The following is a 17,907-nucleotide window of genomic DNA, read 5'->3' as shown; positions in this document are numbered from 1 at the left end:
CTTATAATCATCTCACAGATGTAACATTATCTACAGCACCATTGATATTCATTTAGATTCTTTTTCTCTGATTGATCTTTCTGGGTTAACTTCAGTAATTCATTTCTCCAATCCATCTAATGTCTTTTAGACCCCATTCCTATAAGACTGCTCAGAGAACTCCTGCCATGAATTTAAGCTTCGATCTTAAATATAATCAATCTATCTCTAATATTCGGCTATGTACTACAGGCTTTCAAGCTGGCAGTAATTAAACTTAAAAAGCCATCTCTAGAGCCAGCAGTGTTAGCTAATTGTAGGCCAATCTCTAACCTTCCTTTCATATCAAACATCCTTGAAAGAGTAGTTGTCAAACAGCTAACAGATCATCTGCAGAGGAATGGCTTATTTGAAGGAATGGCTTCAGTCAGGTTTCAGAGCTCATCACAGCACAGAAACAGCTTTAGTGAAGGTTACAAATGATCTTCTTATGGCCTCTGACAGTGGACTCATCTCTGTGCTTGTCCTGCGAGACCTCAGTGCAGCGTTCGATGCTGTCGACCAAAATATCCTATTAGAGCGATTAGAGTACGCTGTCGGCATTACAGGTACCACACTGCAGTGGTTTGTGTCATATCTATCTAATAGACTTCATAGGTTTTCACTGCTATGCAGATAACACACAGCTTTATCCATCCATGATACAGGGACTAGAAAGAGAGAGCAGATTTCTCCAGTATTGGCTTGCCTTCATTGGCTTCCTGTTTAATCCAGAAGTTAATTCCAAATCCTGCTCCTCACACACAAGGTCTTAAATAATCAGGCCACATCTTATCTTAATGACCTTGTAGTACCATATCACCCTATTAGAGCACTTCGCTCTCGCTCTGCAGGCCTACTTGTTGTTCCTAGAGTATTTAAAAGTAGAATGGGAGGCAGAGCCTTCAGTTTTCAGGCCCCTCTTCTGTGGAACCAGCTTCTAGTTTGGATTCAGGAGACAGACACTATCTCTACTTTCAAGATTAGGCTTAAAACTTTCCTTTTTGCTAAAGCATATAGTTAGGGCTGGACCAGGTGACCCTGAATCCTCCCTTAGTTATGCTGCAATAGACTTAGGCTGCCGGGGATTCCCATGATGCATTGAGTTTTTCATTTCCAGTCACCTTTCTCACTCACTATGTGTTAACAGACCTCTCTGCACTCAATCACACTTGTTATTAATCTCTGTCTCTCTTCCACAGCATGTATTTATCCTGTTTTCCTTCTCTCACCCCAACCGGTTGCAGCAGATGGCCCCGCCCCTCCCTGAGCCTGGTTCTGCTGGAGGTTTCTTCCTGTTAAAAGGGAGTTTTTCCTTCCCAAAGTGTTTGCTCATAGGGGGTCATATGATTGTTGGGTTTTCCTCTGTATGTATTATTGTAGGGTCTACCTTACAATATAAAGCGCCTTGAGGCGACTGTTTGGTACTATATAAATAAAATTGAATTGAATTGAAAAAGATATGACCTAAGTATTTCGCTGAGTATTTCCAATACTTGGTCAGGTAAATAAAAACATGGAAAATTTAGCAAAACGACTATCAGTTGTTATTATATACTTTTGAAAAATGCATCAAAAATGTTTCAAACTGCACTAATACCAAGAACCAACACAGTTGCCCTGAATGGGAAAAAAAATGTGTTTCTTGTTTGCGTGTTTATTTTCTTGTTGTCTTTTCCTCATTCTTAGGCTACGTTCACACTGCAGGCAAAAGCACATCGAACACGACTTTTTTGACCGCATGCGACCCATATCCGATCATGGTATGACAGTTTGAACAGCACAAATCCGATATTTTTAAATCCGACCTGGGTCACTTTCGTATGTGGTACTGAATCCGATACAAATCTGATGTTTTAGAAAGCGACTGCTGTTTGTGTCACAGTTGCCGAGGTGAGCCGTGTGGTGTTGGAGGGAAAGAGGACCCAAAATGCAGGCAGTAGATTGATGATGCAAGTGACGTTTATTTCCAAGTGATGGAGTTACAGAACAGGCAGTGAGGCATGACAATTAACTGAAGAAACCTAGACTGGAAAAACTAAATAACAAACCAGAGATCATACAAAACGGGGTGAGGGGCAGAGAGACGCAAACAAGGAACAGAACACCATGAAACACAGACGAGCTGACAACGAGCACAGACCGACACCCACTATCTATGCACACACACAAGGTAATCAGGTAATCACGCACAGGAGGAAAGAACAGCTGATCCTAATACACAAAGACGACTGGAGGATACAAGCTGAACACAATGACAACACACACAGACCTTCAAAATAAAACAGGAAATCCAGAACACAAACAGGGCACAAGGGGAGGACACAGAATACCAAAATCGGAATAACTAGAAGAGAGGAAAATAATCATATAAAACCCAAAACGCTGGGTCAACGACCCAGCACCATGGCAGTTTCATGTCGCCTTTAAATCCGTCTTTTACATCACTGACACGAGACAGACACCAATTACCAGTGCCGGAGAAGCGCCCAATAAGACATCGTGAACGCTTCCTGGCCATCCAGTGTAGATGTCTGTGAAACTGTTGGGAAGACAATGTTGGAGATATGTGAACATTTTATTTGTACTGTATAATCTGCAGATTCTGACAGAAATCTGCAACTATCCTTTGAAGCACCGCTCCTCTCTTAAACAGCAACAAGGATCATTATTAGGCCATATGTAAATAACAAAATAACTTTATAACTTAAAGCAAAATTGGAAAACATAAAATCCGAAACAGTCAAACAATACTGTTTGGTCTGGGTCTAAACAGAGCGCGTTGTGTGTGATGTCTTCTTTTGCGCATGCGGGCCGCTTTGAGGGTTCACACTAGTGCGTTTGCTGTCACATTTTATTTGTAGTGTGAACAAGCAGACAAAAAAAATTGGATTTGATCAAAAAAATCAGAATTGGGCATTAAGACCTGGAGTGTGAACGTAGCCCTAGCTGCACAGCTGTGACTTGTGACTGAACCTTTTTTATCTGATTCTGGGTCAACAAGACTGAAGATGTTTTGCTGCTCAACAGAGCTCTTGTGTGGTTGATTTAAGAATGCTGGTCCAGTCAGCCAAGTGGTATTAGTGAACTGAGAGGCTTGGACACTTGATGTCCTGCATGTGGTCTTCTGCTGGAAATGCTCTTAGAATATTCATGCTGTTTGATACGATATTTTTAAGGCTTAAATAAGACTCTGCAAGAGAGGTTTGTGTTCCCTTAATCAGGCAAATGGCTTCCTCTTTAGTTGGTTCATTTGGAAACCAGACCCTCATCCACATTCTCACATTCTCCAAAGTGTTTGGAGTCTGGCCCCTGTTGCATTGTTGTTGTTGTGTATGTGTGGCTGGCAGCCGGGACACTGCAGCCGAGAAGTGTTGTAACAGCAACTGTGAAATAATAAAAAAGTAAATGCTGAAAAGCATGCAAACATTGCTGGGTCTGTCAGGGTTATGTTCCATCTATAGCTGGACTCATCACATTTTAATGCAGCTTTGCAGGTGTGGGCAAGATGTCCAGATGATGAGCAGCATCTGAAACAATTTTGTTGCTCTTTTAAGCAGGCCTTCTAATCTTCAGTTGTTTCCAATCTAAAGCCACAGCATTTCCTCAGTGGGTGAGGCTTGTAGTGGATGGGACAATATTTATCTGGTTCATCGTTAGCTGTTACCTTCTGATCTGCATCCGACTAGACATTAGTCTTTTGCATCGACACTGGTTTCCTGAATTTTACAGGCTTTAAGAAAAGCCTCTCTAGCTTGGGAAAATAGTTGCTTTGATGTACAAAGCTGGGATCATTCCTTGTCTTGACAAGGAATGATCCCAACTGCCACCAGGCAGATAAACTGAGTAAGGAAAGAGACGGGATGATAAGATATATGATACTCTTCCTTATACTTTGATCCTTGAGAAATCCATTTGTCCTGCAAGTTGCATGGCGGCTTCTGCACAATGGGGCTAATGCTGCAAGCAAGTCCAACTCTTAACTGGTGGTAAGGTTTAAATCCTTTATTGTGGTAAGGAAAGATGACGTTCATGATCTGTAGGTTTCTGGACAGTCATCAAATTGTGATAATTGTGACCGACCAGTTCTATATGTGCCACAGTTTTTGCCATGTCCATCACACCTGCACTGGATGCATACTCTTCATCAGGGGACTAGCTGCATATTGGTTTTCATTTGTTCATGGTGCAGTCAAAGCACTTAACATTCACAAGAGCACTTTCTTCCTCACTGATCTTCTTCTATGATTAAAGTGCTTACGCATATTCATACTCTGATGGATGCATCAGAGAGCAGCTTTGGTTAATATCTTGCAATATTTGGCATGCAGACTTGGGGGAGCCAGGGATCGATCCACCAAACATTTGATTCCAAACCTTCCAGTAGATGACCTGCTCTGCCTCCTGAGCCACAGCAGCCTGCGGCCTTTAATGTGTCTACCTGGGCAATGCAGCTGCTGCCTACTTTTCAAAATGCAGGGCATCTAAATTAGCCTCCAATCTTGCTTTGGAAACCTTGATGGCATTTTCCCTTTCTACAAATGTTTCACAAGCTCTTGCAGCTTCTGCCAATGCTCTTGCTCATGCCGCTTCAATACCCCCAGATGATTTTGATGAGCATTTAGAACCAGAATGTTTAGAGCTGATGCCTTATCTTTAATGCTCAGTGATTTCTTCAGTGAAGGGCTTCTCCAGCATGTCTTGTCCATGTTTACTGTTCACGTCAAAAAACTGCGATGTACAGGGTGGGCCATTTATATGGATACACCGTAATAACATGGGAATGGTTGGTGATATTAAAGTCCTGTTTGTGGCACATTAGTATATGTGAGGGGGCAAACTCCTCAAGATGGGTGGTGACCATGGTGGCCATTTAGAAGTCGGCCATCTTGGATACAACTTTTGTTTTCTCAATAGGAACAGGGCCATGTGACACATCAAACTTATTGGTAATGGCACAAGAAAAACAATGGTGTGCTTGTTTTCAACGTAACTTTATTCTTTCATGAGTTATTTACAAGTTTCTCTTTGTTCACAGCCATTTACATGTCGAAGAGGTTAACACGTGAGGAGCGGATCTAAATTGTGTTGATATCTGGTGAACGCAGTAACCGGGTCATTGCAGCAGATTTCAATGCAAGACACCCTACGAGACCACCCATCTCCCATGCTACAGTTAGCAAACTGCTTGCTAAGTTTCGTGAAACTGGTTCAGTGTTGGATTTGCCAAAATGTGGACGCAAGAAAAATATAACTAATGAAGAAACATCAGTGGCTGTCTTAGCTTCATTCAGCAAGAGCCCACAGTGTAGCACTCGCCGCACGTCACTGGAGAGTGGCATTAGTCAAACATCGTTTCGGCGGATATTGGCTACTCACAAATGGCACCCTTACAAACTCCAGCTACTGCAGCATCTCAACGAGGATGACCCAGATCGGCACACAGAATTTGCAGAATGGGCAAAACAAAAATTGGAACAGGACCCTCAGATCACGCAGAAGATTTTGTTCAGTGATGAGACAAACTTTTATGTAAATGGTGAAGTTAACAAACAAAACCACCGCTATTGGTCTGATACTAACCCACATTGGATGGATCCTCCAAGACTGTTGGAACAACAAAAGTGATGGTTTGGTGTGGTATATGGGGTACAACGATAGTGGGTCCATTCTTCATCAATGGAAACCTCAAGGCCACTGGATATTTGAAATTGCTACATGATGATGTGCTTCCCTCTTTGTGCACTGAAGCTGGCACGTTCCCTGAGTTCTTCCAGCAAGATGGTGCACCACCACATTATGGGTGCAAGGTCCGAGCATTCCTAAATGAACGGTTTCCTGGAAAGTGGATTGGTCGTCGTGGGCCAGTTGAAAAGTCTCCAAGGCCTCCCGATCTGACCCCCTTAGACTTTTATCTTTGGGGTCATCTGAAGGCAATTGTCTATGGTGTGAAGATACGAGATGTGCAGCACCTGAAACTACGGATATTGGGTGCCTGTGCTGGCATTTCTCCTGCAGTGTTGCTATCAGTGTGTGAAGAGTGGGAGAAGAGGGTTGCATTGACAATCCAACACAATGGGCAGCACATTGAACACATTTTATAAGTGGTCAGAAACTTGTAAATAACTCATGAAAGAATAAAGTTACGTTGAAAACAAGCACACCATTGGTTTTCTTGTGACATTACCAATAAGTTTGATGTGTCACATGGCCCTGTTCCTATTGAAAAAACAAAAGTTGTATCCAAGATGGCCGACTTCTAAATGGCCACCATGGTCACCACCCATCTTGAGGAGTTTGCCCCCTCACATATACTAATGTGCCACAAACAGGACTTTAATATCACCAACCATTCCCATGTTATTACGGTGTATCCATATAAATGGCCCACCCTGTAGTTTATTCAGCTCCATATCCATCTTTTCACTGTACTGCTCTCCTTGTGTCTGCATGTGTGCGTAGGTCCACAATTCAGTAGCAAGCCAAAGAATACAGGAGTCAGGATGTAGCATCCCAGCTCCCGATGCTTTATTTTACATTGCACCGCCACATACCATTAAATCAGAGTGAAACTAAAACATAAAAACAAAAGAATACTATAGTAAAGGGATTAATATAATGATATAGTACAACGCCATATGCATATGTTTGACAGTGCTTTAGCTATTTAGTAGGGGTGCAACGATACACAAAATTCACAGTTCGGTTCGATACTTTGGTGTCACGGTTTGATATTTTTTTGATACAAAAAAAAATGTTCATGCCTTTTTAATTTGTCATTTATTAAATTTTCACGGCACATTCCGCACCACATCTCTGTGCGTTCATCATTTGTTTGAAGCCAGCTCACCTCCTGCAACTACTTTTCTGAGAATACGTGCTTCTTTTGTGGTTCGGACTCCTGACATTTCTTTGGAGGTGGAGGAACATCACAGTAATTGCTTAAAGGAGCTTCTTCGACATCTTTAAGAGTTCTAAACAAATGTCTGTCCTCCTCCTGAAAATCTTATGTACGCAAACACGCGTTGCAACTTCTTATCTAGTGCGTGTTTTTTATTTTGACAGCGAATGCGCACCTGCGGACCACTTAATTGCAGCCCTTGTTATTTAGCTCGTCATATTGTAGCCACAGAAATTCTGTTGTCCATGAAACCATAAAGCTGCACTTTCTTTTTGCCTTATAGTCTGATTTGTCATAACTTTTCCGTTTTGTGCTAAGCTTTTCTTTGGCTGTCACTTCTTCACCCTGACCTGTCTTATTTGGCTCAGCAGAACTAAAATATATATCCTGCTGCTTTTACAGATGCACTCACATAAGCTCAGCGATTCTCTGCGCGATCAACCTCTCACATGCTTAAGCTTGCTGCGGGAGATTTCACTTGTCATGTTTGCATAGTAAGCTAATGATTGATGAGACGATGTCAGAGGAATTGGTGAGCAAATTATCGTCACTCACCAATCAGTGCTGTCGCTCTCTATACACAGTTCGTGTGATTGCAAAGTGAAAGCAAAAAACAAGTGCAAATTCAAACGCGATTTCAATATGTCACATATTGACAGTGGCTCACAGATGCCAATGACATAATTACCCAGCTACATTTCCAAAAGAATGCAAAAGCATTGACATATATTTTTCCTTCCTACGATAGGCCGACGGGCAGGTTAGAGATAGATTTTGGTAGCCCGACTGGAAAAATCGCTAGCCCCGGGACGTCGGGCAGGCAATTTTGTAAGCCCTGTATCTGATTGAGGAATCACTGATCTTTGGAAAAGAGAGTTTATTACAGAGAAATGGCTCTTTCCAAAATAAAAGCTATACTATACGCTTCTTCTGGGCTATATTCTCAGCAGCATATTAAACATATCAGGTCCCCATAAGGAGAATCATGTGCTAACGGCTGTCTAAATGACTCAAGTTTGTAGCATGCGTGCTTGTTGTTTTTGTCTGCTTCCACTTGTCTTTGCACTAGGATGATGTCGGCGTAAATGTGCAGTCATATTCGTTGTGTTCCCACTAGTGCTGTCAGCGTAAATCTTGTTGAAATGACGTTAACGCCACAACACGGCAAATCTCCATTAACGAGCTACCGCGGATCGCCCGTGCATGGGGCTGGACGGCCAACACGTTAATGAGCTAACTGCACTAACGCACTAGTTCCCACCCATGTAATTGAGCATTGCGTGGCACATCCAACATACTGTTTTACTTTAGTCCATGACACGCTTACCTTCAGGGTCATACGTCACATGAAAACCAAAATAGTTCCAAACGCCAGATCTGAATGAGGGTGGGGGAGGTTCAATTTGCCATGTTGCAAGGAGAGCTTAACTTCTGTCTCGCTAGCTTGCCCTGCGCTCAGTGAATCTGCGTTCGACTACTCTGCCTAGGCTGCACTGTCGAGCGCAGATCCACTGAGCGCTCAACACAGACAGCATCGTCAGAAGGAAAGTTGATAAAATAAATAAAAAATTTAGTAATGTTCGATACATATGCGTACCGAACCGAAAGCACTGTATCGAACGGTTCAATATCGATACGATTATCGTTGCACCCCTACTATTTAGCGTTAGCTGGTTAACAAGGAATGTTCCAGATTTATAACCATGTTCAAAGTTCCCCAATCACAGCCTTTGCATCAGAAATTTTGTTCTCTCATTAATTATTTCATTTAATTGTAGTTTTAATTTTAAAATATTGCAAACTTTCCAGGTCTTCTTCACATTCCTACAGAGTGCTGAAGTTTTGAAATGTATCATTAATTCTTATTTTTAATACCTTTTAAGTTGTCAAAGAGTAAATTGGCAGAGAGTTAGTAATTAAAATGCAATTTAGTAGCACGCTGTGTTCAACGCTGCTGATATATTTTTCGTCTCATCTCTACAGCATAGCTCTACTCACTTACCTTCCACTCCTCACCCCAATAAGTGAACAAAGCTGACCAAGTCGGTCAGAAGCAGCTATACCTATGGCTGCATCGGAGCTCTACACTGTAAAAACTGTGATTTGGGTTAATTAGTATCTAATAGGAAAGTAATAGTAACTATTAATCAGTAAAAACATGTATGTGTTGTTTTAATTAAATCTAAGAAAAATTAAACATTTTTGAGATGTTCAGTTATTTAAATTTACACAATTTTGTTTGGGGTAAATTAAGCAATAGTTAGTTGAGCAGATTTAACAAAAATGTATGAGTACCATGAAAAATGAAGAAATCTAATAGATTTAACTAATGAAAGCAGTTCCATTTCAATCATTCTACACTTCCGCCCGTAGTCCGTTGTGCCACATGCAGGACACACATGCTTCAGCAGTGGATGATCTCCATTTTGTCCGAGGTAAGATTATCTTAATTTGTACAAATATACGACACGTTTTAAACAGTAACATATAGCAGTTTTGAGTAAAAGTTCTAAACAGTATGATACGTCAAAATTAGATTAATAATGACCACTGTAATGACAGTATTGTATTTTTACACAAAATGGCACGAAGTGGACTGCTAGCATAAGGTCACTTTCCAAGCTTTCGCAGCTGTGTTACTTAAGAGCTTTGACTAACCACGTTTTACCATATTAAAAAAATATATCAATTATGTATTTCGATGGGCTGTAACCTCCCTCATTTACTTTTAAAATTTTATGAAAAAGTTTTGCACTCAGCAGTGAGTGATGTAATTAAAATCATTTGTGCGGGATTTTGTCAGTCACGGTTTTTCAAAGCTTTTGTCTCCACGCAGTGTTTTTCAGTTGTGGTAATTAAGCTAAAGTGGCTCAGTCCAGCAAAATAACTGGTTTTCATTTTCATGCTGTCGGAGCCCTGTGAATTTAGTGCAGGCACAGCTCACATAGAGGGATAATGCAAGTTTCCAGTTAAACTTGGTTGGTGTATCAGTGAGACCCATGCTCAGTCACAATGTAACGATCTTCAAGACAAAGGTACATTCAGGAAATAATATAGTAATACGTGTTTAATCTGACATAAGTCTTTCATAATTTCTATGTTTAACACCCAATGGTGTTTGGATACAGAGATGACCTTGTGTAGATTAAAAGGACATCTTTTCAAATATGGGAAGATATATACGTATATAAATACACAAATAGTGTTATTTCATGTCATGATCTGTCACCAAATCGGTACAGAAAATAGAGTCTATTCCCTTTTTAATCTAATAAAGAGTTTCATTGTTTTATATGTGAATCTCACCTTTAAAAATTTTAGTATTAATTCAAATTTGTCTTTAACAATTTGTGTGTGTAAAATTTTTTACTTTGGAGAGTGCGATTGTTATTAATGTTGTGTTCTTTTCAGTTGTTGGAAGATCCCTCAACTTAAATTCAGCTGATCAGTATGTAGACTATGCATTTTGAATAGGTTTTGATGGATGATTGTATTGAATTAAACTACCAGTTTTGAAATTGAAGCAGCAGAAAATGACAAAGTTGACCCTACTTAATCTAACTTAACTCTGTCCATTTACATTTTATTCTAGGTTGAACGAGATAAAGCTCCATGTAATCACTGATGACCTAACGGAGAAGTTGGTTCTTCCATCAGGGATCCCACCAACAGTAGAGGAGCTGCAAGGTGTTGTGAAGGATACCTTTGGGATTTCAAACAACTTAAGTCTTCAGTATTTTAAACCAAAATTTCAGGACTACTTCACTATTCGCAGAAGTGACCAGATAAAAGACAAAGACACTGTGAAGGTTGTTGGCATCACCCTGGTCATCCTGCCAGTTTTCGGCAGCCCCTCTGATCAACTGACTATGACTCATCATCCAATCCAGTTGTATCCAATGCAGACTCTGCTGCAACCACATCTTCTCAGGACACCATTATTCTCAAAAGGCAGAAGTTCACAGAACGTTGTGAGCCCTGGCCAAAGCTGTTCCCCATTCCACAGTCTGCACATGAAACTGAAATGTAACTGGAAAGAGCCACCGAGGAGTATAAAAAGAATGGAAATCTTCTGCCCACCTCCAAAGTAAAGACTGACATTCTCGAGAAGTTGGCTGAAACTGTATTTTCAATTATGGCCTATTCTTCCTATTATTTTGGGGCAAGCACTAGTGAAGAATTTCAGTGCATACAATCTAAATTAATCAGAAAAATATTATATTATAAATTTTATATATGTTTTAAATTCCACAATAAAAACAATTACTGTTTGAATGTTGTCTTTGCGAAATTGATTCATTTTACTCAGAAAAGAAGTTAAATTAATTTGATTTTCTCTTACTATTCAGTCATTAATTATAATGTTTAATTGGAAAATTAGTGAATCCAATTAGAGTTTTAATTAAAAACAAAAAGTTTTAATTTTTTTGTAATGGATATTTTAGTCATTTTTACTAAACCTTTGCCAGATCGTTAGTAAATTCAAAGTAATTTTTCTCAGCGATTCATTTCAAATGAACTAATTTTTTGTTACAATTAGGCAATTTTAACCTTCAATTTGAGATTTTGTCCCTAAATTCAACACATATTTACAAGAGAATGTTAATAATATCTATTTTTGTTTTTTGTTGAAATTTAATTAACATTTTATCTAAATTTTACATAAATCACTTGAAATTTAAATCTACTTAAGTAAATTAAGTGTCACTTTGTTGCCATAGGTTTTTTAAGTAACCTCTTGTCACAGTTTTTACAGTGTAGTTCCTCTTATAGTATATTTAGTTTTTTGTATTCAGACAGAAAAACTTCAGATGGTTAATGAACTCGAGGAGTAATGGTGGACAAGCAGAGGAAGACAGCCATAGATGTAGCTATAACAAGTGTCAGCAACATCAGCTGGAAGGAAGGCGAGAAGCTCAAGAAATAACAAGGGCGGAGAGAGCAGCTAGATCAGGAATATACTCACAACTCTCCAGCTGCATCTTGCATAGCTGTGTGTCCATTGGGAAAAGCGTAAGATCCAAGGGACAAGACAGTGTCACCGACAGCCTGCATGTGTAAACGGAAAACACACAACAGGCTCAACAGGACAAAGAAAAAATTGCCCTATTACTGTATAATCCTTTTTTAAAAATAAGTTAATTTACCAGCTTTTTATGTTAACAACACATCCTAAACTCTTTCTTACTTATTCCAGAGATATGTAGAGCGAGATAGCAAAATTACAATTCTATGAAAAATAATATTTAATATGTTATCTAATAATAACACAAATAAAACATAACATTTTACACAAGTTGTTAGGTGGAAATTTTCTCAAGTATGAAGAAAAATGTCCTCATGTGTTGCTCTGCCCCTCTTTCCCCTCCACTTTGTGTTCGAACATCCATACTGCCTAAACAAATTTCACAAAAAAACAAAGGTTCTTAGAGTTTTAATTAAAACTTAAAACTTAAAATTAAATTAAAGCTTAATAGCTTATTAATAGCTATTAATATCAATAAACACATACAAAAATTGACTTTTGAACAAAAATGTTCTATGGAGAGATTCGTTTTGTAAAGGAAATTACATTGTGATTTTTATCAGTGCTAAAACATTTTGTGGCTTGTAAAAAATTCCCCTCTCTCACAGTATTCATCCTTCAAACTCGGGTCCTCTACCAGATGCCTGGGAGCTTGAGGGTCCTGCTCAGTATCTTAGCTGTTCCTCGGACTCCACTCTTCTGGACAGAGATCTCAGATTTTATTCCTGGGATCTGCTGGAGCCAGTCGCCTAGCTTGGGGGTCATTGAGTGCTGCAATTACCACTGGGACTACTGTTACCTTCATCCTCCACATCTTGTTGAGCTCTTCTCTGAGCCCTTGGTATTTCTCCAGCTTCTCGTGTTTCTTCTTCCTGATGTTGCTGTCATTTGGTATCACTTCATCTATCACTACAGCCGTCTTCCTCTGCTTGTCCACCACTACTATAACTAGTTGGATAGCCATCCCATTTTGTCCGTCTGTATCTGGAAGTCCCACAGGATCTTAGCACAGTCATTCTCTACCACCCTTGACCTCTCCCATTTTGACCCCGGGACTTCCAGGTCATAGTCGACACAGATGTTTCTGTATACTATGCCGGCCACTTGGTTGTGGTGTTCCATGTATGCCCTGCCTGCCAGCATCTTGCACCATATGTGCTGGATTGTCTCAGGGGCATCTTTACACAGTTTGCACTTGGGGTCTTGCCTGGTGTGGTAGATGGGTCTTGTGGTCAGAGCTTGTTTTTGTGCTGCCATGATTAGTGCCTCTATGCTATCTTTCAGTCCAGCTTTATCCAGTCACCGGTAGGACTTCTGGATGTCAGCCGCTTCCTCTATCTGCCGGTGGTACATACCGTGCAGGGGCTTGTTCTTTTATGATGGTTCCTCCTCTTCCTCGGGTTTCTGCTGCCTGAGGTATTCACTGAGCACACGGTCGGTTGGGGCCATCTTCCTGATGTACTCATGGATGTGCATTGTCTCATCCTGGACCGTGGTACTGACACTCACCAGTCCCTGGTGCCTGACCCTCTGTGGGTTCTGGGTGGATGGGACTGGCCCCACATGGTGCTGAGGCAGGTTATTGGTCCGTAGCTGGAGGGGACCTGGGGGTCCCTGGGGATCAGAACTGTCTGGCCTTAAGTTAGCCATTCTGGGTGTCTCTCATTTACTAGCAGCTGGTTCATTTATGCTGCAAGACATGCATGCAGTGCAGTCAGCTTCTTCAGTCAGTAGGCATGAACCATGTCAGGACCTATTGCTGACCAACTCTTATCTCTCTAGTGTACCTCTTCAAGCAGCTGACCAAGGCTGTGAGTCTTTGCTTGACAGTTTCCAAGGCCTCAGATATGGACAGCTTGCTGTACTTCTTAAGCACCTTCTTCACTGCCCATTTGTGCAGCTCCGATAGTTGGCTTACTTCCCTCCATGCTACCTTGATCTTAGCCTCTAGTCATCTTCTCCATGGAGGGTACTGCTCCTTGTGGCTGCTCAACTTGTAGCCAAGCATCTCACTGATTACTGCTGCCGTAGTGTAGATCAACTTGTTAGTCTCTGTAATGGCGGCGGTAGGTATAGTCAGTAGTGCTGCATTTACATCATCTAGTAGACCTTCAGAGGGCACCTCACATAATCTTGGTAACCGGCTACAGTAGCGAGCTCCTCTCGCACTCAACGATCCTTCTTCCATCACACTTGGGCCTTTGTACTCAATCCCGGGTGGGGGTGAAGATATCTCCCCCCTGACCTGTCATCTGTGATTTATATTTACAGAGACAATACTCCACAGCATGTGCTCCTATATTAGAAACATACTATAACCCTGCAGTTACACACATGTTGTCAGCACACTGACAACATGTGTGTAGTGCTATACTATTCAATGAAGCCTAATCACTCTTTTTCCCAAATGTGAGAAAAATAAAATATTCATATTTTGCATGATCTAATTTAAATTCAAAAAACCTGTCACACAGACAAGATTAAAGTCACTTCTATGAATCAATAATTTCTCCATGACCCTCAGAGAAAGACAAAAACTTTAAACTGTCTCTAAAGTCTGCAGACTCTGCTACAAACTGAGGTCAGTGGGCTTTTCTGAAAATTATAACTTTATTTTCCAGACAACTGATTAGTTCTGCATGTATTAATGACTTCTATGACACTGTTCCAGGTCACTTTGGGTGTACAACGAACGGGTACTCATGAGAGCTTTCAAGAGAAACAAAGCTTTCTTGCTCCCCTTAAGTGTTTGCACCCTCTTGATTTACACACTACAAGCCACCTTTTCATGCACCATACTAACATGTTAACTTTTTGTAGGGCTAAATATGTATGGCTGAGGCTCATGAGAATCACTCACTTTTTTTAAGAGACCAAAATGTGATTTCTTAAACATAAGTCATGACCGGATAATCACAGTGATTGTCCAATTCATGGCAATCCATTCAGAAGTTATTTTCTTCAGAATATTAAAAGGTATTCATTGTTTAAAAAGAATGAGGCAAAAAATGGATTATGGGTCCCATAGATTGATTAAAACAGATTTAAAAGCACACCTCATGCTGATCAGGACGTCTCCATTCCTGAAGATGAAGAGCAGTATATTGTCTTGTGTGACATCATGAAAGTTTGCATTTTTTTCATTTGCAAAGAAAAGATCTGGTTTCCATAAACACTGGAACATTTTGGGATCAACAGTTAGTGCTTCACTCTTATAATCTGTAGGAAGCTGTAGACGAGGGTCATTCCATCTTTGTCGAAGAAATATATTTACTCTGTAGTCCTGCAAAGACAAATATTGTATTAATAATTTGCACTACATCAACTCCTACTTGTTATGGCTAATATTTAAAATGAAACATATTGTGAAACTTTTCTTTTTTTTATTCTGCTATTTTTCTTAAGTCTGGTCATACTTGTGCAATCCTATTTTTTTTCCATATGTCGCCAATAAACAGCTGTATCCTGAGTCAGGCTAAAACAGTAACATGTAGCAAGTGTCTCCTCAATTCTTCAGTATTAATAATACTAATGTAGTTATGGTGATTCATTCATTTAACAGAATACAGTGAATGACTATCATTAATGCAATGCGTATTTGTAAAAATATACAATCTGCATCTTTATCTTATCTGCATCTCTCCAACATTTAGTAGTTTGAGCCAAATTCCATTAATCTAATATGCATTGTTTGTAGCTGTATTACCATAGTCGTCTCCTGGATAGACCCAAAGCTGTTAATGAAGATGTTCACTCTGGACTCAACTGGGATACCTGAGATATAGACACAAGGACACAAAGCAATATAAAGTAAGATGATTCTAAAAGAAGGGAGTGCATACTGAATAAATTAGTAAACATGCTTTTACTGGTCAGCAAGTTACCCCATGCACTGAAAAAAAGGGACTGGCCATCTCTTGGATTTATGTAAGCATCTTGCATGTATTTAACACAATTGCCTCATGTTTTAAAGATAAATGTAACTATATAGTGTAAAAACTACATGATATGCAGAAAGGGTGTATTAAATTGTTCATATCATGTTCAGGTGAAGTAAGTCAATAAGATAGCAACGTTAAATCTCGTGAAACCACGCGTGATTTCATCTCGCGGGCTTTGGATCGTGGTTTAAAAAATGCATCCATCTCAGTCAAGTCGAGCAGCCAACTCTACGTTTTTTGGTATGTCTTGATTTTTTGAATTAATATTTACCATATTTCAGCCAAATGTAGTTAAACGTCTAAAGTGCCGCCATGTAACATGCTAAAAAAGAGCCGTTAGCTTATTTGCTGTTTTATCTGTTATCAAAGAATTGGCGCTTTTTCATTTGAATTTGTCTTTGGCACAAGAGCCGTAATATCACATTAAACCTAATTACGAGGCACTCATAACATAATTTGGTTTTCTGTGTGAATAGATTTGTCAACTGACTCTTCAGTTACATTGTGTATTTACTGCACCGTGGTGTTAGTGAGATTTTGGACATTGAACAGCTTTAGCTAATATCATCAGCGGTATTATGCTAGCTTACATCCCTACCCCTCCTGCCCTCACCTGCTGTCCTTTTGTTTTTGTTTTTGTTTTTGTTTTTGTTGATGCACATTGAGAGACCACATCTATTCTGCATTTCACCAGGAGTCAGCTGATGGATTGTGGGTTCAAGGTGTTATGGTAAGAAAGTATATTCTATTTTCGCTTAAGGTTTCTGTAACTTAATTATAATAGGTTTTTTATAATTATTAGGTGCATGCATACTCAAATAGACCACCCTATTAATACAACTGAGAAATCCAAAATCTGCCATAGGTTTAACTTATACCTGTATGTATTGTCAGAAAGGTGATTACTGGACTCACATTAATGCACACTTGAACTAAAATGAGGTTGTAACTTGTGGGTTCTTGGGTTGCAAATCAGAAATAAACATCTTTGGATTTTTTTAATCCCATAAGATCTGGAAACACAGTTTTTATTCAACAAAACATTACTGATTATTAACCAAGCACAGTGCCTGCTGTTATTTCAAAATAATTTTATGTCATTTCAGATGAAATGCAGCATTCCAGTGCATCCCAACCATGCCTTTACAGTCAAGGTTTCTGACGGAGCTGAGTTTCTCTCTGACAGTCTGCTGAAAGTGTTTGCAAAGTGATCGGGGGAACAGGGCACAAAGCTAAAGGATGTAGCTGCCATGATGACAGTAAGAACTTTAAAATTCTTTAACTACAAAGTGTATATGTATTGCATTAGGTCAGTAAAAGATTTTTATGCTGCATCCATTGAAACAGTCAACTATTACCTGTGAGTACTGATTCCACCGAAAGGATGCCATAATTTTCGTCATGCATTTACTGGCCCACTGAGAAAAATTGATCTTTTTAAAAAAATAAATGTTCTGGAAACTATATATCCATAAAGTTGATGTCAAACAGGAACTTTTGATATTGCTTTGTAGATGCTGGTGTTGCATGTTGACTGGTTTAAGTTTTGGTCTGGGATCATTTTCTTCTGTGCTACTGAAAAGTTCACAAATCTCTGTTTTCTTTGTTATAATACTTTAGGATGACATTAATGCTCAAAGGGAGTCTCATCAAAGTGCTCCGCATCTGTGTGAAAGACAATTGCAACATCTTGGTGCAGGAGTTCATGGTGAGTGTTTTATGAGTAGATTGTGGCTTTGCAACATTTAAAAATGCATTTAGTTATCCACTTGATCCTCATTGGACCAGTTAGGACCAGTAGTCCTCTTTAATAATTTGAAGTTCACATGAGGCCTGGTAGTGAACTCAGCCGCCGGCCCTTGAGGCCCCACCCCTGTATTAGGGGTCACATCAGTGTGAAAAAACTTTAAATTTGTCATTCTAGTGAACAAAGGAAAATCCCACCAATATTTACATTAGCTTTTGTTTGAAAAAAAAAAAAAAGACCAACAGCTAACCAAATTGTGGGGCTGAAAGTCTAA

The 17,907-nt window shown here is 39.7% G+C and overlaps 1 protein-coding gene across 2 annotated transcripts in view; it reads right to left on the bottom strand.

Annotated features, from left to right (window-relative positions):
• LOC113024705 (glycine receptor subunit beta-like) overlaps nucleotides 1–17,907 on the bottom strand; it is a 79,011-nt gene that overhangs the window by 23,748 nt on the left and 37,356 nt on the right. For both annotated transcript variants that reach the window (XM_026171983.1, XM_026171984.1), the window contains exons 4-6: nucleotides 15,652–15,719; nucleotides 15,002–15,228; nucleotides 11,886–11,968 (exon numbers count right to left, since the gene is read on the bottom strand). In XM_026171983.1, the coding sequence (XP_026027768.1) occupies nucleotides 11,886–11,968; nucleotides 15,002–15,228; nucleotides 15,652–15,719 (378 nt within the window). The remainder of the gene's footprint in view (nucleotides 1–11,885; nucleotides 11,969–15,001; nucleotides 15,229–15,651; nucleotides 15,720–17,907) is intronic.

The sequence above is a fragment of the Astatotilapia calliptera genome, chromosome 6 (genome assembly GCF_900246225.1).
Source record: "Astatotilapia calliptera chromosome 6, fAstCal1.2, whole genome shotgun sequence".
Classification (NCBI taxonomy): domain Eukaryota; kingdom Metazoa; phylum Chordata; class Actinopteri; order Cichliformes; family Cichlidae; genus Astatotilapia; species Astatotilapia calliptera.
Note: the sequence above shows the minus strand (reverse complement) of the source record. Positions and strands in the feature narration are given on the sequence as shown.